The sequence below is a fragment of the Microtus pennsylvanicus genome, chromosome 8 (assembly GCF_037038515.1).
Source record: "Microtus pennsylvanicus isolate mMicPen1 chromosome 8, mMicPen1.hap1, whole genome shotgun sequence".
NCBI classification, from domain to species: domain Eukaryota; kingdom Metazoa; phylum Chordata; class Mammalia; order Rodentia; family Cricetidae; genus Microtus; species Microtus pennsylvanicus.
Window position 1 is genome coordinate 17,539,312 of NC_134586.1, and position 25,075 is coordinate 17,564,386.

General features: G+C 44.7%; 1 protein-coding gene and 1 non-coding gene across 3 annotated transcripts; both read left to right on the forward strand.

Moving 5' to 3' along the window:
* The first annotated feature begins 124 nt into the window (after positions 1–124).
* Positions 125–24,263, forward strand: Ybx3 (Y-box binding protein 3). 2 transcript variants are annotated; one of them, XM_075982536.1, is made up of 10 exons: positions 125–580; positions 4,116–4,179; positions 5,100–5,133; positions 7,747–7,836; positions 9,614–9,736; positions 12,967–13,173; positions 18,709–18,800; positions 20,658–20,829; positions 21,302–21,400; positions 23,717–24,263. In XM_075982536.1, the coding sequence occupies exons 1-9, from the start codon at positions 343–345 to the stop codon at positions 21,365–21,367; spliced, it is 1,086 nt and encodes a 361-aa protein (XP_075838651.1). In that variant the 5' UTR covers positions 125–342; the 3' UTR covers positions 21,368–21,400; positions 23,717–24,263. The 2 variants fall into 2 exon arrangements, with proteins under 2 accessions (XP_075838651.1, XP_075838650.1); XM_075982535.1 differs by lacking the exon at positions 12,967–13,173 and having other exon boundaries at positions 343–580.
* LOC142856667 (small nucleolar RNA SNORA70) lies at positions 8,478–8,612 on the forward strand. Its single transcript, XR_012911707.1, has one exon. It is a non-coding gene; the product is annotated as a small nucleolar RNA SNORA70 (small nucleolar RNA).
* Positions 24,264–25,075: the final 812 nt, after the last annotated feature.

Consider the following 25,075-nt stretch of genomic DNA (forward strand, 5'->3'; position numbering starts at 1 on the left):
CGCCAGCCCGGGGAAAGCCTTACCGAGAATCGAGGGTGCCTTTAAATGCTAATGAGCAGCCGCGCCGGCTTTCCCCACCCTCTCCCCGCCCCGCGCCCGCCTGCCCGTCCGCCGCCCGCCGCCCTCCGCCCGCGAGCACTTGCGCGGGGCCATCTTCGGGGCCGGGAGACCCAGCGAGACCGCGAGCGCGCGCCCCCCGCCCTCGAGCCGCCGCCGCCGCCCGCCGCCCGCCGCCGCGCGATCCGCACCGGCCTCCCCGAGAGCGAGCCGGCCGCCGCGACTGCCACCGCGCTAACCGCCGCCAACCGCCATCGAGGTGCCCGGAGAGAGCGGAGAGGCGGCATGAGCGAGGCGGGCGAGGCCACCACCGGCGGCACCACGCTCCCGCAGGCCGCGGCCGACGCGCCCGCCGCGGCGCCCCCGGACCCCGCGCCCAAGAGCCCGGCGGCCGGCGGCGCGCCCCAGGCCCCGGCGCCCGCCGCGCTGCTCGCGGGGAACCCCGGCGGAGACGCAGCCCCCGGACCCGCCCCGGCCTCGTCAGCCCCCGCGGGCAGCGAGGACGCGGAGAAGAAAGTTCTCGGTGAGTCCTCGGGTGCAGCCCCGGAGAAGCGCCGGGCGAGGATGGACGCGGATGCAGGGCGGGCTGGGACACGTGGGCCAGGATTTGGCGTCTTTGCCATGGGTCCGGAAAGCAGCGCGTTTCCTGGGGGGAAGATGGGGATTCCGGGGAGGGATGGGCGGGGTGAATTGGGAAGACTTTATTGCTTTTTTTTTCCCCCTTGCCTGGGAGGGTCAGGTGTCTGTCCCCGACGCCCTTCCCTCGTGGGTTTGGGACAGCCGCCATGCTCCTGCCGGCCACATGCCGGCACAGGGATGTGGCAACGTCTCGGGAAACTTGGGGCGGGCGCCCTCCTCACCCCTCCCCGTGGCACAGATGCAAGGAGCCTTCCAGTGCCCACCAATTGCTGCACATTTCCATCTCCCTGCACTGTGGGAACGCACGTGGTGTGGCGGCTGGGGAAAAAAAAAAACTTGGTCGGAAGTGGAGTAGGACGTGTGTCCAAAACATGATTACCTTGGGACTTGTAACTGGAAGGAAAACGGGAAGGTGGAGACTGGATTATGGGGGCAGAGGCTTTGCAACGGTGGCCGTTGGTTTTGTCTTCATCTTCCTTAAGGAACGCCCGGTGTGAGGCTTTCCAAGGGCTTGCAGAGCAGGTGGGTGGCGGATAAGCTCCCCGAAGGGTGTGTGCGTGGCGCATGTGGTTCGCTCTCCGAAACAGGAAAGTTAACAGATGGTGTGGGATGCTTCAGAAAATGTTCACTGTTTCTGGGTGGGGCCGTTTAGGCTCGCCTGCCCTCCCAGCTTTCTCCCATTTAGCAAGAAAGCTGAAGGGATAATGTGGAAGAAACAGAACACCGTTCGATGTTGCCCACTCTAGACAATCCTTTGGTTCTTGTTTTTCCAAGGCTTTACAAACTCAGTTCCTGCCAAATTCCGTGCTTTTTTTTCTTTTTCCCTATCCGCACCAAAAAAGTTCCTTAAAGGTCTTGTGAGTGTTGCATTGTGGTACTTTCCACCAGATGCTGCTTGGAACACTTCCACACAAAATGAAAGATAGAAAGGACCCAGTGTTGCTAACCAAAGCAGGTTCTTAATGATACCTTACTGAGGGCAGATGGGATCATACAGGTTTTCACTTGATCCTTGCACTTCTGGTAGATAATGTCTGTGGAGATGGAGGGAGCCGATAAATGAAGGTTAATTTCCGCAATCTCCAACAGTTAATTCTGTTTTTACCAGATACCTAGTGATGAGTCTGATGTCTTTCATCCTGCCACACAAAAGTCCAGACTATCAAAATGAAGGGCAAGCCTTCTACCTGACACTTGAGCACTGTTTGTTTTTGTCCGCTGTGGTCTGCCATCTCCTGTGCCAAGCAGACACATGGATGCCCAGAGTGTTCTGCACCCAGTGCTGACTGAAATGGATATCTGATCTTGGATGCTCTCGTTCTGGTCTTTGCAAAGGGGCCTTAACTTTGGTTTACACCATGTAGTCCTTTAGGGAAAACAGTTTACATGAGTAAAAGGAACCGGAGAGGGGAACTCCACCAATTTCTTGTTGGGTGCTTGATGTTTGTAGTAGTTAACAGTGTGAGTGAGTTTGTTGGGTTATATTAAGTCCTTGGAAATAGTTGGAGAACTAGGTTTGTTTTTTTTTTTGTCTTTTTTTTTTTCGTCTCCAACTCTCGCGAGACCCACCTGCCTCTGCCTCCCAAGTGCTGGGATTAAAGGCGTGCACCACCACTGATCAGCTGAATTAGTATTTTTAAATCTACTTTGAGAAGTAAACACCTTCAGCCTTGAAAACAGGTTTTTCTTTTTCATCTTTCCCCTTGTGATGTTCTCATTGCCTTTGCCCCTCACCTTCCTTGTATGCATCTTTTGGTTTTGCATTTCTGTTTTCTTTTCCAGCCTGGTCTTCTTAAGTAGCCCAGGCTGGCCTTGGCCTCACTCACCTTGAAGCAGAGGAGGACTTTTAACTCCTTGCCGTCCTGCCTCCACCTCTCAAGGGCTGGGATGACAGGTGTGCATTACCACACGCAGCTTAGTGTCCCCTTCTCTCTGCTGGTTTGTTTCCGAACTCTGAGCATCTGTCTGTAGGTCCAGAGTCAGAACTCTAAGAGTCTATCTATAGGTCCAGAGATTTTGAAAGAAACACAAAACCCTCGCCTGACATAGAGGTCATGCTGTTTGTTCATGTTCATCCAAACCTGGCCTCTTTTGCATGTTGACACCTGAAGCCTCAATTTTCCCTCCTTGCCTTGCAGCACCAATTAGATTGGTTTAAAACTAAAGGCTGAATAGCTTTTCAAAGAAAGCTAAGATGTTTTTGCAAGCCTGCCCTTGTGCCACAGGCGGAACAGCATCATCTGTCTGCGAGGCAGCCTAGATCTGTACCGTTCGCTCCCAAGCTTTTCCTTTTTTTAAGTGCATCTTGCCGGGTTTTCTGTTTGACTGAGTTTAGAAGATAGTCTTGTGTGTTTCCTGGATTTAGACCTGTCTATTTCCTAGAGATACTTAATTTGGCGTTTACCATCGATTCCAGCAGTCATGTTTGGAATAGTTTAAGATTAATGTGTATCTACAAAAAAAATTTAGATTGTTTTTCTTGACGAATTCTCAAGTGAGACTTTGTAGAGAAATTAACCTGCACATGACAGACTAGAGACAGTAATCAGGTTGACTGTAGAGCATGCCAGGGTCCCCTGCTCAGCAGCTGAAGACTGCAGGGTGAGACTTTGGTGTGAAAAGGGCCCGTTGTGTCCTGGATGGCAAGCACAGAACTGGGATGAGACAGCAGCAGTTCTATTATTACTCTGGACTGGTGAGCAGTTCTCATTTGGCTACCAGACAAGTTTCTTTATATCTTTGTAGGTTGATTACTAAGAAGGAGCTACTGTGTTGCCTATTAAAGTTTGCCTAGTATTTCAGAGTATGAAAATGATAAGATGGCCCAGCTATCTGTACATTCTCTGTGACTCCTTGTGCTCATAGGAAATATCTGTGAGTGGACAACTAGAATGTGTTTCTTTTTGTCCTTTTGTAGTTGTTGCTTTAGTTTTGTATTGAGGATCATACTGTTGCCTGCTTAATGCTCTACCACTGAGCCAAGCCCTGGAATGTCCTGGGCTTTTTTATTTTGTAAGGATGGTCTTATGCAGCCCACATTATTCAGACTCCTGATCTTGCTACTCTCACCTCCCAAATTCTGGGTTTATAGGCACGTGCAGCCACTTCTGCCTTAGAACTGAGTCTTCACTAGCATTCCCTCACCCATCTTTTTTAGTTTAATTACCACAGAATCGTCCAGGCATGTGACCACTCCTCGAGGCCTTGGGTACTAGGTGATAATCACAGCTCTCCACAGTCTTCATTCCTTCATTCTTCTCCTTTTTTTTTTTTTTTTTTTGGTGGTAGTGGGGGGATTAAGCCATTAATGGTTTACTCAAGGATGTTTAGGCTTAGTGTAATGATACCAGGACCTTAGTGATATGAGCTTTATCTCTTTGTAGGTCAGGTGCTAACATATCTGCTTAATCCTGTTTTAGCCACCAAAGTCCTTGGCACTGTCAAATGGTTCAACGTCAGAAATGGATATGGATTTATAAATCGGTATGTGTCTGTGTGTCTTGTACCCACCTTGTAGCAATGGCAGTTACAAATCCATTGTCCTACTTTATTAATAGACTGTATATTTACATTTTGAAATTCCTAAGCACAGTAAACATTCTCTTCTAAGCTTTTGGTGACTATATTGAGACACATTTAAAAACATTCATAAACTCTAGCCTTTAGAAGGCCGCAGAAATGAAAACTACAGTCAAATGGGGAGGACTTTAGTTATATCCATAATTTCACAGATGGAGAAAAGAGAACCTGGTTAAGCAGCTTTCTTTAAGGTCACATAGTAATGAGTAACTGAGCTGGGGCTGTAAGCCCAGTCCTGGTTTGGTCCAAGTCCTGTGAGGAAACCAGTGTTTAAACCGTGGTCCCTTGTGACCACTTGGCAGTGAAGTTGACCACAGGCGCTGGGAGACATGGGGATGTATTTTACAGGGTCTTGGCGATTTTCTCTTTCCTTCTTTTTAAAAACCAATTCCTCCATTTTCTTCCTTATCTGTCTGGGTGGGGTGGAGGTTAGGGTGGGGTAGTGGGAGGGCTGTTTTAAGTTTCAGTGTAAGGAGAGCCTAGTTCACAGCTGTGCCCTGTCCTTTTGACTGTCTTGCTTTTGCTAGGAGGAAAACTTAGGGCTCTGATTACATAGCATGTGATTGAGAAGACATGAGAGCAAAGGGGTGTTTGTGTGGAATCCAGTGCTTGGATCTCTGCATTGCAATGGGGTGCAGTCAGGGGGCATCTGGGAGAGATGGGGGTTATGGAATTGGTACTAGGCATCTGTTTTGAAAAGACAGACTACTTAAGAGGTTGTGTTTTTTAGGTCTTGAGATCTCAGTCAATACATTTGTTCTTTGAAGCCTCTCAGAATGTTTAGAACCTTTAATGGTGAGATTGTTTTTTCTGCCTCCCAACAGAAATGACACCAAAGAAGACGTGTTTGTACACCAGGTAAGAGGGATTCTAGAAGTGATACTTACATGGTCTGTGTGAGTTCGGCAAATGATTACAGTATCTTGAGCTCCTTTGGTTTTTTGGAATCAGCGCTCAGTTCAACATTACTAAGAGTGGTAGATAAACTTTCATATCCCATCATATTAATGGATTTCAAGCATTTGTGTTGTTCTTGAAAAGTTTGAATGAAGTTATACTCACTTAAACCATTTTCTGGTTTTTAGAGCCTAGGAGTCCTTATCCAGACAACTGCTTCCATGTCAGCTTCTGACTGGCCTGATTGTATGGTTCTTGGTGGTTTGGCTAGAGCAACCTGGCTTTTGCCTGAGCCCGTGGTGGTAGATAAAACTCATTAGTCTCGTGAACATTACCCAGTAGCAGAAGGTTAGATGTGTGTCTGAGATATAAGAACTCTTCCCATTCCTTAGGCAGTTCTCCCTCCTGTTGACTCAGACATGTCCAGCACATAATCTAGTTCTATGGACCATCCCTCAGCCCCCTCCAGTTCCCTTCTGTTTGAAACAAATTGAACAAATGGGTATCATGGAACTCTACTTCATGTGTCTCGGTCCTCAGATGTTCTTTACTATGATCCTAGATTGTTAGCTTTATAGAGTAGATTAGAAATCACGCCTATTCTTGCTGTTCCTTTTGTATATTCAGTCTGAAAGAGGCATGCCGCTGTCAGTGTCTTGATGACCTGCAATGGCTGCTGTGCTGTACTTGCTCCCTCATGTTTGGGTTTGTGTGGTGGACAGTTGGGGATAGCCACGTATGAAGACTATAGTTATAGTTGTATTTCCATCCTTCATGTTTGCCCTGTGGAATACGTTTCTGTTGATCTAGATAAAGATAAGTCCTAACACACTGAAAAGGAAGTGGATGGTAACATCTGGAGGTTAATGGCCTTTGGGAGAAGCTCCCTGTTCAGTGACTGCTGGGAGAAAGGGGTTTCCATGCTAGTGGAGGCCTCCTAGGCTGTGAGCTAATGACCCGATTCCAGCCCCATGAGGTTGTGTGGTGAGTCACCTCAGTGTGTTGAGGCCTGCCCAGTTTAACAGGAAAAGGGGAACGAGCCGGCAGGGAGGAGCTGTTTTTTTGGAATGGCTAAATGTTCGTGTTGTGTGTACATACATCCTGTCCTGAGCTGCCTCCTTCTGGAGAGGGTGAGGTCTCTGCCCTATTGGCTCACTTTTTCCCTCCTACTCAGAGTAGAGGAAGTCTGGATTACACATGTCTAATCGCTTTATAAAATAAGGTTGACCTAGTTCCACAGAAACTCCCCAGCCCTTTAACTGTTTAGAGATGACCAGCCAGGGAAGTGGAAATTTGTTGAGGTTTCTTCTCTCCTTGTATTTGGAAAAGAGAAAGGGCCTTTTCTTAAGTAGACGATGTAGGTGCAGGTGTCTGGTAGGAGTAGCATCTTTCTCAAGTTTTCTGCTGATAGCTGGCATGCGAGGTGTGAAATGTTGAGAACTTACAGAGATAATGTAGAGATACGAATTCCTCCATTTGACCCTGCTAACTCAGATAAGTCACCTGTTGACCTCATGTTTCCTCATCCATAAAGTGGATAGCGCATAGAGACCAGGTTACACGTCATCATTCCTGAAATTATCTTGTTTATCATTATATTACCATAATATCTATGGTCATAAATATTTATCTCCTTGATATTTTACTCCTTTTTTTTAAATCAGTCATTTTACTTATTTACCTTGTGAGGCAATTTCGTACTCTGTGTCTACACTGATTTTGAATTTTCTGTTGCCCAGGTTGGCCTCAAGATCATAATGATCTTCATCGAGATCATAATGATCCTTTTGCCTCATCCTGCCCCTCACCAACTGTTGATAATTTCAAACATGAGCCACTAAGCTCATCTTTATTTTTGAGAATCTATTGTTGAAATCATGATCCTACTGCTTCTACCTCCCAAATGCTAGCATTACAAGCATGCATCACTGTGTTCAGCCACACATACATTTCTTTTTATTTATGTGCGTGGGGGGTAGTTATATGCACATGAGTGCAGTGCCTGTGGAGACCAGAATAATCACCAGATCCTCTGGGTCATAGTTATCTTCCACATAGTGGGTGTGAGAGCCCAATTAAAGCCTTTGCGAGAGTAGTATGTGCTCATAGCTGCTGAGCTATCACTCCAGCCTGCCACCCGTTTAAAAAAGCTTTTGAGGCCAAAAATTTCTTTTGTGTATAAAACATCTGTACCCAAACCTTGGTTATGTGTCTGTATAAGGTTTTGTGTAGGCATTTTTGCCCTTGTGAAAGGAGCCATAGACAGAACCTCAGGAGCCTCTTGGCTTGATGTAACTGACCGATTTAGTGTCTTGACTGGGTGACAGAGTGCACAAGAATGACTATCTCCTTAATGCACCTACTGGGGATACATTTTAAAGCACCCTGAAACCAAGAAAGAAATGTACAATGTAATATAGAGTGCTTTTTGGAGATGGCAAGGTGATGGAAGTGTGAGTTGGTTTTGTTTATTTTAAGTAGAATACAGATATAGTGTTCTGGCTAACATGAAATTGATGGATACCTTCAGTATTGGAGTGTACCTTCATTGGAGTTTTCTGTTTGCCTTGACAGACCGCCATCAAGAAGAATAATCCACGCAAGTATCTGCGCAGTGTGGGAGATGGAGAAACTGTAGAGTTTGATGTGGTTGAAGGAGAAAAGGTGAGAAGCTGGTAGTGGAAGAGTGTGCCAGCACACAGTTTTGTTGTACAAGTGGCTTTCCAGCCTTAGTGAAATTATATTTAGGTTTTTTATGATAGGAGGAAGTAGAGAGAGAAATATCTTACTGGGATATGGATTGGAGAGATGGCTCGGTGGTCAAGAGCACTGGCTGCTCTTCCAGAGGACCCGAGTTCAATTCCCAGCACACGTGTAAGCTCACAACTGTCTGTAACCCAGTTTCAGGGGATCTGACACGTTTACAGCAATCACATAAAATAAAGTTAAATAAATTATTTTTTTTAAAGGAAATATCTTACTGGATATCACTATAAATATTTGTATGCTATATATTTTAGTTTCTTGTTTTATAAAGGAACTCAGGAATAAATGCTAGTTTCTTAAAGTCTATTTTACTTTGGAAGACGAACTGTCTTGGGTCAGGCATGTAGACCAGTTGGTAGAGTACGTGCAGCCCATGGTTCAGTTCCCAGTGCCTCAGACATGGTGGTACCGCCTGTGACCCCAGCACTAGGAAGACTGGAGGAGGAGGAACGCTGCAAATTGTAAGACCAGCCTATGTCATACAGTAAACTCTGCCTCAGAAGTACACCCCTCTCACCTCCCTGCTGGAAAAGTTTTGAATGCAACCAATTAAGCCGACCGGGTTCCTTTCCTGGTGGACCCTTGGTGTGCAATGGCTGCAGACAGCAACCTCCTAGGTAGTGTATGCAGCCTATTCCTTATATAGGTTGCTCTAAGGGACCTAGGAGACAAAGCTCTCCAATTGGTGTTCTTGTCTCTAATCTCACAGTGTTCAGAATTTAGGGTTGAGACAGGTATGCAGGATGACTTTGGGAAAAGCTAGGGCTGGGTAGCTGGGATTCACACTGGCCAAACCATTCTGTCCTCTTGGTAGCTGGGATTCACACTGGCCAAACCGTTCTGTCCTCTTGGTAGCTGGGATTCACACTGGCCAAACCGTTTTGTCCTCTTGGTAGCTGGGATTCACACTGGCCAAACCATTCTGTCCTCTTGGTAGCTGGGATTCACACTGGCCAAACCGTTCTGTCCTCTACACCTAGTTGCACAAGTAGAGAAGAAGTGATTGAGATCACAGATGGGACAGGATGAAGGTTTCTGATCCCTAGAATATCCTATATCTCAAAGAAGTGGCCCTTTTCCATACAGGTTTGTTGTGGGTGGATTTGGTGGTGTGGTGACAGGGGATATAGCTCAGTGTTAGAATACTGTGCTTAGCCTGCCTGTCCTTAGCGTCCGTCCCTGTCACCTGGGGATAGAAAAAAGACTCTTAAGGCATTGTCAAGAATATAACAGGAAGACCTAAAGGAGGGCTGTGTGTGGAGATTATTCCTAAGTCAGGGCCTTTTCTTCTCTGTTTTTGTGAAGCTCAGAGATGATTCCCACTAAATAGTAACTCAGAGCTGATGAGAGCAGCTGGAGCCAGTCAGGATCCGGATGGTATCTCAGGGTATGGCAGTAGGTTTCACTGCATTTCAGTCCCTTCCATTGGTGTGTGTTGTAGTCATTTATTCGTGTTCTGAAAGAGGTGCACTGCTCCTAAACTTGGCTGACTAGACAAGGAGGTGGGGCTTCTCAAGCCATAGGTGTGTAGTTACAGAGGTCAGCACTCTCGTTGAGGTGATAAAAGCAGTGTTTTTAGGATCACAGTAGGAGTTCTTAACATAAAAGTTGTCTGTTGCTGGAGGAAGTTACTTGGTTTCTTTGAAAATTGGAGAGCCTCTGTTTCCTTCCTCAGGGTGCTGAAGCAGCAAATGTGACTGGTCCAGATGGAGTTCCTGTAGAAGGGAGTCGTTATGCTGCTGATCGGCGCCGCTACAGACGCGGCTACTATGGCAGACGCCGTGGACCTCCCCGTAATGTATGTTGTCTGTCCCTAATCACTGATTGCAAATACTCTCATGTTTAAAACAGGATGAACATAGGAATAGATAAGTGCCATATTTGAAGGTGCCGTGTTCTGGAGATACAAGAGACATGGTTATTCTTTGAAGGGGAATTTTTTTAGTGCCCAGATTTTATTTATGGCTACCTGTGCTATTGAAAAGGTGACAGTCAGAAGTTGTACCTTTTAGGATGTACTTGGAGACAAGTAACAATCGAGTGTCTTGTAACAGAAGGCTTAATTAAGGTGTCAGGATGTCCATAGGCTTTCTCTTCGGCCAGATTCTCATTATGGTATTCACTGGCACCAGGATTGGGGTTCCCCATCCCAGCTCTGCAAGCTGTTTCTGCCTTGGTGCTGAGATAGCTGGCCTCTAAGAAAGTCGGCATTTAGTTAGCAAGAGTCAGGGATATCTTGGGAATCTCAGTGCATGCTGGCCACGGAAGTGCTAAGCGACTTGCTTCAGTTAAGGGCCTACTTTATGTAGGAAAGCCTTGTGCTCTTATTTCAAAGTAAGGAAGAGGTGAGTGGTTACTGGTTTGTAGTTCTTTGGGTTAGTCTCAGTTCAGGTAAAAGTATTTTCTGGCTGGAGCATTCTTAGCTCAGTTTACAGGAGTGTTCTCAAGGTAAACATTATGAACCCAATTGTGATCATGAGGAAGGACCTTGCTAGATTTGAATTAAGACTTTACATTTTTTATGTTTGTGGAAGTAGATCCTGGTGCCAGCACCCTGTGTCTATGTCAGAGTTAGCACAGTGTGGCAGTTTGCTTATGTCATACAAAGAGAAACTTTAGAAAAATCTCAAAGGAACGAAATATCTTCAAATTAGTCAGGCATGATGAATGACTCTTGTCTTTAATCACAATACATGGGGGATGGTGCTGAGGGAGGCAGATGATGATCTCCTGAGTTCCAGGCCAGCCAAGGCTACATAGTGAGACCTTGTCTTAAAAAAAAGGAAAAAGAAAGAAAAAAAAATCTACAGATGAAAATACTTGCCTCCATTTTGATAGATGCACATCTTTTTCTAAGTGCTTCTGATTTCCAGACTGTCCTCTACTCCTGTCCCGTGTTTGTGTTGTATTCCTTACGTTTTCTTGTTTATATTTTTCTTTTTTTTTTCTTCCTGTTTTTTGTTTAAAAAAAGTCAGGAGGACTGACCAGAAAGTTCAAAGTACCTGCCATACAAACATGAAGACCCTAAGTCAGCACCTGCTGGGTGCTGTTGCAGATGTGTGTAGCCCCCAGTGCTGGGGCAGAGACAAGTGGGTCCCTGTAGCTCATCATCTGGCTAGTCTAGCTGAATTCATGAGCTCCAGGTTCAGTGACAGTCCTTGTCTCAAAAAGTACAGTGGAGAACAACTGAGAAAGACACCCAGCATCAGCTTCTAGCTTCCACATAAATGCACATGCATGTATTAATCTTTGAGGGGCAGGGATGGGCAGTTGGCTTTGTGATGTTAACTTGTTTGTTCATGGCCCAGATCTCTAGCTGTTTTCAGCTTGATGTCTACATCAATTCAGAGGTAAAAGTGGTAGAAAATCTTGGGTAAAAATTTTTTTAAAGATTGTACCCTCCAAGAGCTAGAAAAGATAAATCATTATCTATATGGAATCTTCTACTGTCCTGATTCCGAGTATAGTCAGCGATGGTGGTGCCATTGTGATTGCCTCGCAGAGGTCTTTAGGAAAGATTTAGCTGCATGAGCGTAAGAGTTATGCCTTCAAAAATTGATGTGGTGAATATTTTCTATGCAAAATATATGTTTACATAACTGTGCATCATTTATTCATACAGGTTTTATAAAGAGTAGAATGAGCCAGGCCTGGTGGCGCAGGTCTGTAATCCCAGCTACTCGGGAGGCTGAGGCAGGAGGATCGCAAGTTCAAGCCCTGTTTGGGCTACAGAGTGAGTTCAAGGCCAGCTTGAGTAACTTAGTGAGACCCTGTCTCAAAATGAAAAGTAAAAAGAGGGCTGGGATATAGCTAAGTAGTAGAGTGCTTGTCTTACACGGATGGGCCTTTGAGTTAAGCCCCATTATTCCAGGGAACTGTGCTGTTGGTTTGTGAGGTCAGACCAAACCAGTTCTGTGGGGAGTTTAGTTGGGCTTGTGGGTATGGTTTGAAGCTTTAAACCTTCCTCTAAGAGAGACTGGTAACTAGTTTATTAATTTTCAATTAACCTTAAAGGAATTGCAGGTATTTCTTATAAGACTGGCTTAAATGAGATTTGATATAATAAATTCTTGAGTGTTTGTTGATTTGACTTGTTAAAATAATGATGAATAGAGGAAAAATGAGTGATTTAATCCCCTTTTTAAGTTCTATATTTAGAAATGGTTAGTATAACAGTTAAACCTTATTTCTAGATATTCAAAGGAAGGATACAATACATTCTAGCCCTCAAGCTTTTTGATTTTTGGACCCACTTTTAGGCTTAACTGGTGTTAAACATTCCAGAATCGTTGATGGTATTGATACTGCTACTATATTAGACATTAAAATTACCTTAAAATATTTCATTTAAAATAACTTATTACATAGCGATAAAACATTTTAATTGAAAATCCTGTGCAAATCGGGAGGGCAGACTGGCATTGCACTGCATCGTTGGGTGTCTCTGATGTATAGTTTAATAGAAGATAGTCGGATTCTTTGTTTTGTGTTTGGCCTTTTGAGGGACTGCATGCCGTTGTATGCTAGAAGATCCCACTGTATGCTGGTGAGAGATGAACACCTTAGTAGAACTTTGGGAGTGCTTTGCCTCTCTTACCCCTGGAGGGCTTTCAGAGACCCAGCTGCCCTAGGAAGCATACTGCCTGGGTCAGATCTGCTGATGACATCATAAAGTTTTTTCTTGACAGTTCTTGACTTTCCATGCTGGGTAAATTTGGGAGACGCATTGAAAGGAGCCAAACAGTATAGCACGGCTGTTCTAATTCAGTGCCAGTAGATTTGGTAATAGATTGACTGCTCTTGCTTTTCTGCTGCTTGATATGTTATCTGCATAGATTACTTTAATCTCCATGTAGTTTATCCCAGGCAATCTACATGCCTGTGTCTGCACAGTGTGTGTCTACACAATGAACGGTCACTGCTCTGGGAGTTGTGGGTGTTTCCTGGTGATAGCCATCCTAAGTGGTATTCTTTGGTTCTTGCCTGGCTGTAACTTCTTCTGAAACTCTGTTTCTTTGCTTCGCTAGTACGCTGGGGAGGAGGAGGAGGAAGGGAGCGGCAGCAGTGAAGGATTTGAACCCCCTGCCACTGATGGGCAGTTCTCTGGGGCAAGGAATCAGCTGCGCCGTCCCCAGTATCGCCCTCCATACCGGCAGCGGCGTTTTCCGCCTTACCACGTGGGACAGACCTTTGACCGTCGCTCACGGGTCTTTCCCCATCCCAACAGAATGCAGGTAAAATGCACCGGGACTTCTCTTCAGCAGTCCTCACCCTTCGTCCTTCTCTGCCTCCTCCTTCTTCTCCTCCTCCTTCAACTCCAGCTACCGGAAGTAACACATTGCTTGCAGCTTACCATACTATCAAAGCTGAGGCAAGGCCCACTCTGCCTGTTGAGAACACTCACAGAAATGTTTTTTGAAATAGATCATAAATATGAATATCATATGGGACAATGGGATAGAGTATCTAGTTTGTAAATGTGTAAGAAAAACCTGCTAGGCTTGGTGATGCATGCTGAGGCAGAAGGAGTCTTGAGGACTAGCCTGTGTTACATATTGAGACAGGTGATATGTGTAAGAACTTGGACTTAGACTCTGATCTCCAAAAAGGCCTAAATTTTAATTCTGTTTTCACTACTGTTTATTTAAAATTTTGAGAAAATGGTTGCTCACTGTTGAATGGCGACATTCAGATGCCTTTACTAGAATGTTCTATTAAACACGAGGGTAGAGCACATTGGAAAATGTAAAGTGTTAAATTAGATCAAAGTGCTGGTTTTCAGGCAAGCTAAGAATCTACAGATTGAGTGCTGGAAATGGGTAGAGTTTTTGTGAATGTGTAATAAGCTTGACAGCAGTGTCTCCATTCCTGGGGAGCTTGGGCCCTGATTTATTACTAGCTGCAGCTTCTGTCTTAGTGTGCTTGGGCTCCACCCCCACGTGTTTTGACTGAACATTATGTTCAGTCTCTGCTGTATCCTCCCCTTCCCATCATGCATGACTGTTGTCTCTACAAGGCTTCTTGTTTTCCCCTTCTAACTCTTCAACAGCTGCTCCTGACAAATGTGCTAAAAATAACAGGCCGTGTCAGATGGATGGGAACACTGGGTACACGAGGCGTAGTAGTTGTCTTCAGGGCAGCACTCTGGCTTCTAGGAAATGAGGACACGAGTAGTCAGCAGAGTTGTAACATTGGCTATATTGCTGTAGCAGTGACTTCCTGTTTGGCATGTATGAGGTATGCTTCCTGAGACCATAGTGATTCTTTTCACTCTTTGAAAGAGGATAGTCCCTACGAAGACCAGAACAAAATGGTTGCTTGGTGCCATAGAGTGTCATATGACTTACTGCTGGTTTCCTAGCAGCGTGCTTACTCTCAGCAACACGGAACTGCGTGTGGTTGTGTGTAATGCTTGCCAACCCTAGCCATTCCACATTGAAAGCAAAACACATAGTAGATGTCTGCAGCAAGAGTGCTTCTTGCATACCACTTCAGTTTTGGCACATAATTCCTAAGTCCCCTTAAGCCAGATCAACAGCTGAAATCGAAAACTTAGTAAACATGTTTTTACATGTAACTAGGCATCTTTAATAGCATTGCCATAAACTATTTTAAAAAGTAAGCGTACATCTCTAGGGTAGTTAAAAACTATTAAGTTCAGTTAGAAAAGGCTTTGATACCTACTGCAGAGTGAAATTCCATGGAGCAGTACTGTTTGTGCAATGCTTAAGGGTTATCAGTAACCAACTGTGGCGGTGTGTGTATTTGGCCCCTGAACTCAAGAGAGTCATTGATGAGAAAAGCAAACAGCACCGTGGCACCTACGAGGTGCAGATGTTTGAAATCAGTTCTAACTTCATCTTACCAGCAGCCTATGAAATAATTAGTGTGGCTTCCATGTTTTTGTTGCTTTTCTTACAAATAAAGAGATTTGAATGTTCTTAAAAATCAAAACTTTTGGTGGCCAGAGTTCTCAATACTCTCGCTGTGCAAGCACAAAGATCCAGGCTCAAATTACTAGAAACCATATAAAGCTGTGCCTGGCAGTGTGCATATGTAGTGCCTGCTCTCCTACAGGAAGATTGGGGACAAACATAATAGATGCTCCACAAGCTTGCAGGCCAACTAGCCTGACTTCCACAGTAGCCAACAACAAAAGACCCTGTTTCAAACATGGTGGGATGCAAGAACCCATCAAATAGCCGGGCATGATGTTCCTTGGCTTTAATCCAGCTTTTAATTGGGAGACCAGCCTGGTGTACAGAGTTCTAAGACAGCCAGGGCTACACAGAGAAAAACCCTGCTTTGAGAAACTAAAGCAAAAAAACAAAACAATTATACATCATGTACCCCCACACATGATAATGGATCACTATATTTTCTGCCTATCTTTTGTCGTTGGAGTGTTCAGGATGTTAAAGGCAGACATGTGTTTGGTAGCAACTGCAGGGAGGAAGTGAGCAGGATGAGATGTTGGGGAAGGCAGGTCATTCCCACCAAAGCTTAGTAAGGACCTTTTGCTGTAAGCATGATGAAACAAAGATGGGCATCTGAGCCAAGAATGAGCATCGTGACATTATCTATTCTTGGGGGCTATGAGCAAATCAAGGAGATGGACCATGGTAAACAGTGTATGTGTGAGTCAGACACTGCACTACCAGAGCAAGTGAGGCTCCATGGTCAGGGCTGGGTAGTGCTTTAAACAGACAATGTTTGATAATTTCAGGAATATGTGGTGTGAGGAGTTGGTACCTCATGGACTTCAGCAAAAATATGAGAAGAATAAAGAAAGATTGAATTACAGGAGTCAGCTGAAACCATTTTCAAAGCCTTTCTTCTGTAACAAGATTGGCAAAAAAAAGCAGTCAGAGGTCAACGGTAGCTGAACAGAGGAGAGTATCATCTAAGGTGTGGTAGGTGACAGGATTGTGGTTTTTGTGGAGAGATTTCAGTGCAGCAGCGCAATGGCACCAAGGACAGCAGAGTGCGGAGTGTCAGTGAAGGGAGCTGCAGATGCCATAGGGTTGCCAGGGATGCGGTGTCAGGACTGAGAGGATGAATATTGCGTGGCAAAGGGCTATGGGAGGGGACATTCTTGGAGGATATTCCAGGAAGGAACTGTTACAGAAGTTGGGGCTTAGAGGAAGTGAGACTGAGATTGATGGTCAGGTCTGATAACTTGGAGTGGAGTGTTATGGTGAGAAGTTGAACTGTGTCAGGAAGTGGGAAGAGAGGCTGCATGCTGTGCTCTTTGATGTTCCTGATGGTTGGTGATGATGGGACTGGGTTTTCTGTAGCCAGTGTATCTGTAAAGGAGCTCAGAGAAATGTGGAAACATGGCAAGGTAGTTTTCTTGATTCCTTTTATGGTGCTAAAGTTTCCCCAGCCTCATTTGCCACTTTTTAACATACGGAGAACTTCTGGACAAAGGTGCTAGTAGAGGCAGATGAAGGTAGGCATACACATGTAACATGTTGGACTGCATGTGTATGTTCTGTGAGTACATGGCTACTTAAAGACCCCAAAGCAAGGGACCTTATCCCCAGTTGTTGTTTCTGGGTGCAGTTCTTTAACAGAAAGAAGCTCCTTTCTGGAAATGTAGGCTGTCTGAGCTGGGTCAGAGAAAATACAGTGCAAACCTTTAGCATCCTGTGCCAAAAAGGCAGGAAGTACTTTAAAGAATGTTGTAGACTTGTCAAGAGGCTGTGAGCCAGAATGTAGGGGTTCCTATTGGCCAGTAATAAATGTAACAGAGCATAGCTTCATGAGTAAAACGGAAACCTATGAGCCCATACAGGTGAAATAAATAGGTGACCATAGGAAACGTTTGAGGAATAGGATGTTTACGGGCTGTGAAGGGGCTTATCTTACAGAGCATTCAGTGGGGACCTTTCCTATCAGCGATACATGAATTAAATGTAATGTAACCCAAATTTAGATGCCCAGCTCATGAAAGCCAAGAAAGGTGAAACATCACAGCCAAAAGAAATATAAATAAACTGAATACATGATTCTAAGTAGACCTTGCTGTAAGGGACATTGACACCTGGTAAAACTATAATGTAGTCTGAGGATTGTATGTCCCATTGTGGTTGTTTTAAAATGAAAGAGGTAAGTGTGGTTTCAAGAGGCCTACGTGCCTTAATCAGAGGTAGAGTGGAGATAAATAGGGTTAGTCTGTTTTAAGTGTTGAGAACAAACGTGAACATGAAGCCCTCATCCAGGGTAAAACAGAAATTAATCATAAGGAGACTAGTGGGCGTGGTCACAAATGATGGAAATGTTTGTTTTTCTTTTATCTTAAAAAGGTGAAGGATGTATTTGGTTCTGAGGAGGGGCAAGGACGTGTTTTTGTTCTTGAGACAGGGTCTCATTGTATAGCCTAGGTTGACCCTGGACTTACAGTGATGTCCCTGCCTCAGTCCTTTGAGTTGTGGAGTTACAGGTTTGTGCCATCATACCTGACTGGGATGGGTTGTTGATTTATGAGTGTGAATGTAGACGTGGAGGCCAGAGGACAATGACGGGTCTTCCTCTATTGATCTCTACATCACTATTACTTGAGTACTATTTTGTGCATGTGTGTGGGAACAGTGTTTTGTCTGCCTGTTCTACATGCATACCTGGTGCCCTTGGAGGCAGAACTGGACTTAGTGGTGGTTGTGGGCCACTACATGTATTCAGAAAGTGTACTTAACCTCTGAGCCATCTCACCAACCCCCTCTACTTTATTTTTGAGAGAGGATCTCATTGAAACGGGCCAGTGAGCTCCAGGGATCTGCCTGTCTCTGCCTCTCTGTTTATAGGATTACAGGTGCATGCCTGGCTTTATACATTAGTAGTACTAGCGATCTAAATTCAGGTCCTCCAGCTTGCAAGGAAAGCACTTTGCTGATCGAGCACTCTCTTTCCCTCCTGTGGGTCCCTGGGTGCACATCCAGGTTGCTAGTCCTAGAGGCAGGTCCCATTATCCTAGGAGTTTTTAAGCTGGGAGTGGTGGCTGTGCAGTTGTGAATCCGGCACTTGGTAGACTACGGCAGAGGGATCGCACATCTGAGGCTAACGGAAACTGCATTGCGTACCTTGTCCCCCCACCCACACACCCTAAGTAGAAAAAAACACATTGTACTTTTAAGTGTTACATGACATAAGCAAATGAAAAAGTTACAAAGAAGAGCTATAGGTAAAGTTATGTTTAAGATTTGTCAGTACTTTGTTGAACCCAGTCTTTAAATCCTACCCTTAGCGACTTCTGTGGGTCATACAGACATTCTCGTGTGACAGCGGGGGCATGGGTGGAAAACGAGTATAAGTTAATGGGTCAGTGCATCTGAGTTTGAAGCAGTTGAATGTGTCCCATTGCTCATAAATACAGTGTCATTTCCTTCTATAAAATGAGTTTTTGTGTTTGTTTTTGGTGCTGGGCACCAGTTCTTTGCATATGTAGGGTGAGAGCTGTGCTATCTGAGCTGTATCTGAAGCCCCTAAAATCGTCTCTTCAGTATGGATAGGGTCAGATTTTAATGTCGTGGAAAGCTCGGTGCTCTGTGCTAAGGAAGTGGAGAAAGTCTGTTGGGGTAGGAATGAGTTTTCCTGTCATTCATAAAAATAACCAGTAAGTAGCGGGCTGTTGTGACTGGCTTCAGGCCTGATAACGAAGCCCTTGAGTCTGTTTGCTTTTGAAAGCCAGTTTTCTGCACGTGCCTATGTGCTTTGACCCTCCTTGCCCTGTATCCTGACTCATTTCCAGCTGTCGTTGCCTTCTCTAGGCTGGTGAGATTGGAGAGATGAAGGACGGAGTCCCTGAGGGAGCACAGCTCCAGGTTCATCGGAATCCAACTTACCGCCCAAGATTCCGCAGGTAGGAGTGATTGCCACAGTTTTGGGGATACCAGTGAGGAGCAGCAGGGTGGAGGAGAGCACTGTGGGTCTGTTTCCTGGCTGTTTATTATTGAAAGATATGGTGACTTTGGTCATAAACCTAAAAGTTTCTCTCTTTTTTTAATGGTGGGAATAGAGCCCAGGGCTCCACACAGCGTTAAGATACTTTACTCTTTAGCGTCAAAATGCTGTTCTCCTTTAGCTGGGAGTGTTGGTAATGGCCTGCAACTTGAAGTCACATAAATAAATCTTTTTACTTGTGTTGACACAGGGTCTTACTCTGTAGCCACATCTTGCCTCATATCTACCATGTAGGCTAGGCTGGCCTTAAATTTGGGCTCATCATGCCTCACCCATTGGCCTTCCACATCTGAAATTATAGGTGTTTGACACCATGTCTGGCTTAATGCTTAATTTTTACTAAATTAAACAAGCGTTAATCAATGAGTAGTTTGGTGTGTCAGAAATGGAGGAAAATTGAGATTGAATATTTTAGCCATCAAGGCAGTCTACTGGGGCTTTTGAATCTGGCTGTGGAGCACCATAACCCATGAAGCATCAAAGAGTTTAGTAGCTGTATGTCCTTTGACATGTTTCTGTACTCTGCTATGGCTGCCAGATCTGTACACTGGACATTTTCAGTGGTCTTCCAAAGCTGGAGGCAGAGTCTGGTGGATTTCTGATTTCCAGACCCATTAGGGCTTAGCAGGAAGGCCCTGTTTCAAATACCTAACTGGTGGAGTCATTCAGTGATGAGAAGTTTAAATGAACAGATGATCCGTGGCAATGATCATGGTGCCCTCCGTACACCCTGGGTGTCAGCCCTACTGTCGTTACTGTTAGTGAAGAGTGGGTCATTTTCATGTGCGTTTTCTCTTCCAAAGACTCATTTGGGCTAGAGTCCCTGACATCCTTTGGGTGACTGTTTTGTTTGGTTTCAACCTTAAGTATCCTTTGTATGTGTTCCTCAACATGTGTGAGTAGATCAGAGGACAGATCTCTCCCTCAGCTTCCAGGGATGGAAGCCAGGCCACGGGACATGCTTTTGGAGTGCAGGTACTTCTTCACCTAGAGCCATCTCATTGAGGAAGCTTCGTAATAGAGGCTTTTGTCAGTTTCTTCTCACCCCTGAGGTGGGGGAACTAATAGGCTTTTTTGGATGGTTGGTGTGCCTTACATGTTGCCCCTCCCCCATCTACAATCTGGGAATCAGAGAACTGGTGCCACTTTCAGACTTAGGAACATTGACATGTGTTTCACTGGTTGAACATCCTCATTCAGAATGCTCCACGGTGTTAGTTAAGCCTTTTAAATGTTTTTTTAGCACTCAGACATTTCAAATTCAGTGTTTTAAATTTGTGGGCGAGGGATACCCAACCTGTATCTTCTAATTTAGCAATAGGGATTTATTCAAACAAAATAAAATATATTGGGGAAGGATTTATTTGTACCATGACCTTTCTTACTTACATGGTTGATTTAGTAAGTGTTTGTCTTGGCTTGGGTCATCTTTTGTGGAGGCTATATCCTGGGCCATACTTTTTATTATCCTAGGTGCCTATCAAAGTGCCTTGTAGGACCCTATCTATTTATTGTGTGCTTGTTTACTACAAATGTGTGAACAAGTGAAGGAGCAAAATAATGGAGAAATAAGGTTTTGCACCAAGACTTCATTGCATCTGCAGGTCTGGTCTGTGGGTGATGTACTTGTTAATCACTTGATTCAATAGTAAACTAACCCTGTGTCCTTGAGATCCCTCCCACTCCTACCCCTGCCCACACATTTCCTTTAGCCACACTGTATGTGTTCTCATGTCGCTTCTGTTCCCTACTCTAGGGGACCTGCTCGCCCACGACCTGCCCCTGCTATTGGAGAGGCTGAAGATAAAGAGAATCAGCAAGCTGCCAATGGCCCAAACCAGCCATCTGCCCGCCGTGGATTCCGACGCCCCTACAACTATCGGCGCCGCCCCCGTCCCCTGAACACTGTTTCACAAGATGGCAAAGAGGTAAAGCCAGCATCCAGGAGGGACATACACACACCATCCTTAGTTGTACCATCTTCTTTATCATCCTAAAGATGGTCTTGCTGTGTGTGACACTGGGTCCTTAAAGCACAGTGTTCTGCTTAGGGTCCATCTGTAGAGAACATGCTCTGCCTGTTCCACAGCTGAATGTGCGGCTTGACTCGGCCGTGGTCTCTGGAGGAATCACACTAGCAGTGATTGGGGGCAGTGGATAGAGGAGGAAATCAATAGTGAACAAGTACAAAGTGACAGCAGTTATGTGCCATGTACTCTGGGGAGGGGGGTATTTACTGGCCAACTAGAAGGTACTTAATCTTTGACTTACACATAAAAGAGAAGTGGAAATGTTCGTTGTTATTTGTTTGCCTAGGTGAGAAAATTCTCTTTTGAGACCTTTTACCCTTTAAAACACAGTTCGCTGAAGGATTTTAGTTGTGCTTTTGATCTGTTTCAGACCAAGGCTGGTGAAGCACCAACTGAGAACCCAGCTCCAGCCACCGAGCAGAGCAGTGCCGAGTGACCCTGGCCCCCAGGCACCTTCACCACCAGCAGGGTGAGCCTTGTTCTCTGTCACAGGTGTCACCTGTGATCCCACTGTGCCCATCCTTGGTCTCCATTGTACCTTGGAGATGGAGGATGGGGATGGTTGGCCACACAGTATATTTGGGATTGACCTATTTGAATAAGTTAAGGTATAAATGAGACAGAAATTCTTAATTTAAAAAAAGGAAAAAAAATTAAATGAGACGGAATTAATAATCTCCACTTTTTCTAAGGTAACCTTCATTTATTCAAGTTCTTTTGATCATGGGATCTGGGAATGAAACAGAAGGGCTTACACAACAAACACATTTACCCACTGAGCCAAATTTTATCATTTATGTTTGGTTTATTTAGGCAATATCATTTTTTAAGTTCCTTCAACAAGTATATATGTGTCTGTCTTTATGGTGATGTGTGCTTGTGAGTATGAGTGCCCACTGAGTCCAGAAGAGGCCATCAGATGCTCTGGAGCTGGAGTAGGCAGTTAGGAACTACCCAGTGTTGGGACTGAAAGCTAAACTCAAGGCCTCTGGATGAGTAGCAAACACTCTTAACTACTCAGCCATTAACTATTTTTTTATGTATGTATTGATTGGTGGTGTCTTGCTTTGTAACCCTGCCTGGCCTGGTATGTGCTCCCTTGAACTGGAGGCAATCCATGTACCTGGTTTGACAAGTCGGCTGTTGTGTGTTTGTGTAGAGCAGAAGTCATTTTCTCCTCTTGCTCTCTACCTTATTTGTTGGGACAGGGTCTCACTGAGCCTCTTGACTAGACTCATTGGTCACTGAATTTCAGGGATCCTCCTTTCTGTCTAATATAGGGCACTAGGGCTGCAGATGGACCCCTGCCACCCACTTCCTGTGAGTGTTGGGTATCTCACTTGTCCTCATTCTTGTGGCAGGCACTGTTCTGAGCCATTTCCCCAACAAGGACACCTAACAATCTCTGTGCTGTTTTGCCACCTACTAGTTAATGTCATTGTTTTGCTTTGGTTTTTATGACAATCTTTTAGTAGATAAGTGTGCTGGTATAAACCTTTATTCCTAGCACATGGAAGACTGAGTTCCAGGACAGCCAGAGCTACATAATAGAGAGGCCCTGCCTCAAAGAACAGACAGACAGAAGGATTCACACAGTATAGCTCAGGCTGTCTGAACTCAGTGAGCCTCTAGGATGACATGCATGCACCACCGCACTGGGCTCAATTGGATAATTGAATGGTCCCCGACCAGATCCTGGTTTTAAATTCCAGGGAACTGTTACCCGCAGCATAAACTTGGTTTCTCTTTGCCCATCTACTGATCAGCATAATGTGACAGACAGTACAGTGTGGTGTGAGATCTAGTGAGGCCTACTCGGGGACTACGGATTGAGCAGTTTATCCCCTGCCTCGTTGACGTCTGCTGCTGTTGGAGAGAGCAGACACAGGTGATTAGGGCTGTCACGGGAGTGCTTGAAGTATTGAGGTATTAGAATAGGATTGAAAGAGTAGCATCTCAGCGTGAGGATCACACGTTTTCTGTCTTGCTGAAGTTCTTGTCAGTCTTGTGTAGATTGAAGTGTAGCCAGGGAGGAGCAACTGTCAGAGGCTTGGGCTAAAAGTTTAGACCATACTTGATTTTGATTTTGGGTTTTGTTTTTGTGGGGCAGGGACAATGAAGGAGACAGACGAGTAGTCATTCTGTAGTTCCAGGTGGCCTACAACTCATTGTCCAGACTGGTCTTGAACTTTGGTCCGGTGTTCAGATTGTAGGCATGTGCTACCACACCTGGATTTACCTACAACCCTTCTAACTGACATTTATGTATTTTTTTCTTTCTACCCTTGTGCGCTGTAAAGCCCACTCTGCCGGTGGCATTTTTTGAGAGTGTAGCTTTGGGTTTATAATGAGCTTTTCTGTGCAGTGCGGTGGGGTTGGAGTTGGCTCTCCCCAAAGAGCACACTGCTGTGCAGGCTGTCGGCAGCGTTCCTTGTTTCTTTAGGCAGAATGTACATAGTCGCTCTTCAGATCTACAGTAACCCACTGTGTTGTGTGTAGAGTTAGGCTATAGCCGGCAAGCCCCACAGTGCCGGGAAGTTTCCGGTGGTATCATCATACAAGGCTTTTCGTGTGCAGTATTCTGTACAGACTTTTCTACTTTGTAAAAGCATTTCGCCAGAAAGTAAGAATTTTCATCCTGTGTTATCTGTGTAAGATGTATCCTTGGTTTAGAGCCTTGTAAATAATTTTGAATTGTATGAAAAATAATTTTTGCTTGTTTGTCCTAACTTTTTTTTGGTTATTGTATATCACTTTTGCTAAGGTTGACTTTAATTTCTTACAGGTGACCTTAAGAATTAATGACCATTCAAAAACAAGGCAAAAAGCACACCCACGACCTTACCAACACCAAAGAAACATCTAAGCAATAAAATGGAAGACTAACCAAGATTTGGACATTAGAATGTTTACTATTCTCTACGAAACTAACACCTACAAAGGGAATGGAGCCAGCAAGTGTCCATCAAGCTGCGTCCCGGGAACCTGCACAGGCGCAGGAGAGCGGCCTCCCCAGTTTCAGCAACCACTAGCTTTATATTTTTTTCCCTGGTTTTTACTGTTTTGGTAATATGAATTAAAAGAAGAAATATTAATACCATATGGGGCTTGCCCCAACCAAAGAAATCTGAAATATATAGTAAATGCTCTTTTTCCTTTGTTGTTCATTTTGGATGCTGGTGCTAAACTTCCAAATGTCATGATTTAAGATGAGAATTTATGCCCTTATTTATTCCTAGGCTGAGGGGAGAATTTGCTTTCTTACATAGCTCTCTCTGAAATGTGCAGTAACAAGTTCCTCAAAAATAAAATTTTTACCTTCAAAGGAAAAACTGTTGAAGCTAGTGTGTATTTTCTTCTCTCTCTCTCTCTTTTCAGTGTGTATGTTAGTGTGCCTGGTGCCCTTAAACATCGGAGAGCATTAGATCTCCTAGAAGTGAAGGAGTTACAGATGGCTGTAAACTGCCATGGGTGCTGGGATCAGCTTGTGCTCTTAACCACTATCTCCCAACCCCATATTTTCCTGTCTTTACATCATTCAGGTCATTGGTTACTGTTAAATGTTGAGCCAAACACAGACAAGTTATGTTTTGTCATGAGTTTGAGGTCATAGGAACTGGGTGGGTGTCTTTGAAATATGCGACCTAGAGATAAGTTTGTTTCTGGTAGAGAGTGGTTAGGATGAGGTGTCACAGGCTATTTCCTGCCCAGTCATCAGAGCAGGCGCTGGATGACCTTGAGGTGTACAGTTTCAGATCTGTTGTTAATTTTCTGTAGATTTATGAAGGAGTCTTAACTTTATACCTGAGGTTTTTTGACATCAAGTCATGTCCTATGTGTACTCAGTTATCTCTGGCTATTCATTCAGGGATGCGTCTAAACAAGTTGTGCCGTAACCCCTGCGTGCCCATAGCCTTCACTAAAGTGGAACAGGGCCTAGCCTCCTGTCATTCCTAGGTTGCAATCAGACAAAGTAAGTGACCTGTAAATAGTTCTGAGGCTGCCTTTGCATCATTTTAGTGATAGTGAAAGCAAAGGCCCACTCTAAATACTTTCCTTTGGGGTGCATGTCTGATTTTACATGAGGCAAAAATGTCTTTTACTTTGCCCGATGCTTCAGGGTGAGTGGTATGATTAAGATGGG

What these genes read in the sequence shown, in the direction of transcription:
- Ybx3 (XM_075982536.1), top strand. Translation starts at nt 343, where the DNA reads ATGAGCGAGGCGGGCGAGGCCACCACCGGCGGCACCACGCTCCCGCAG. An exon ending in CGCGGAGAAGAAAGTTCTCG is followed by an intron (nt 581 to 4,115) that starts GTGAGTCCTCGG and finishes ATCCTGTTTTAG; the next exon opens with CCACCAAAGTCCTTGGCACT. An exon ending in GGATATGGATTTATAAATCG is followed by an intron (nt 4,180 to 5,099) that starts GTATGTGTCTGT and finishes GCCTCCCAACAG; the next exon opens with AAATGACACCAAAGAAGACG.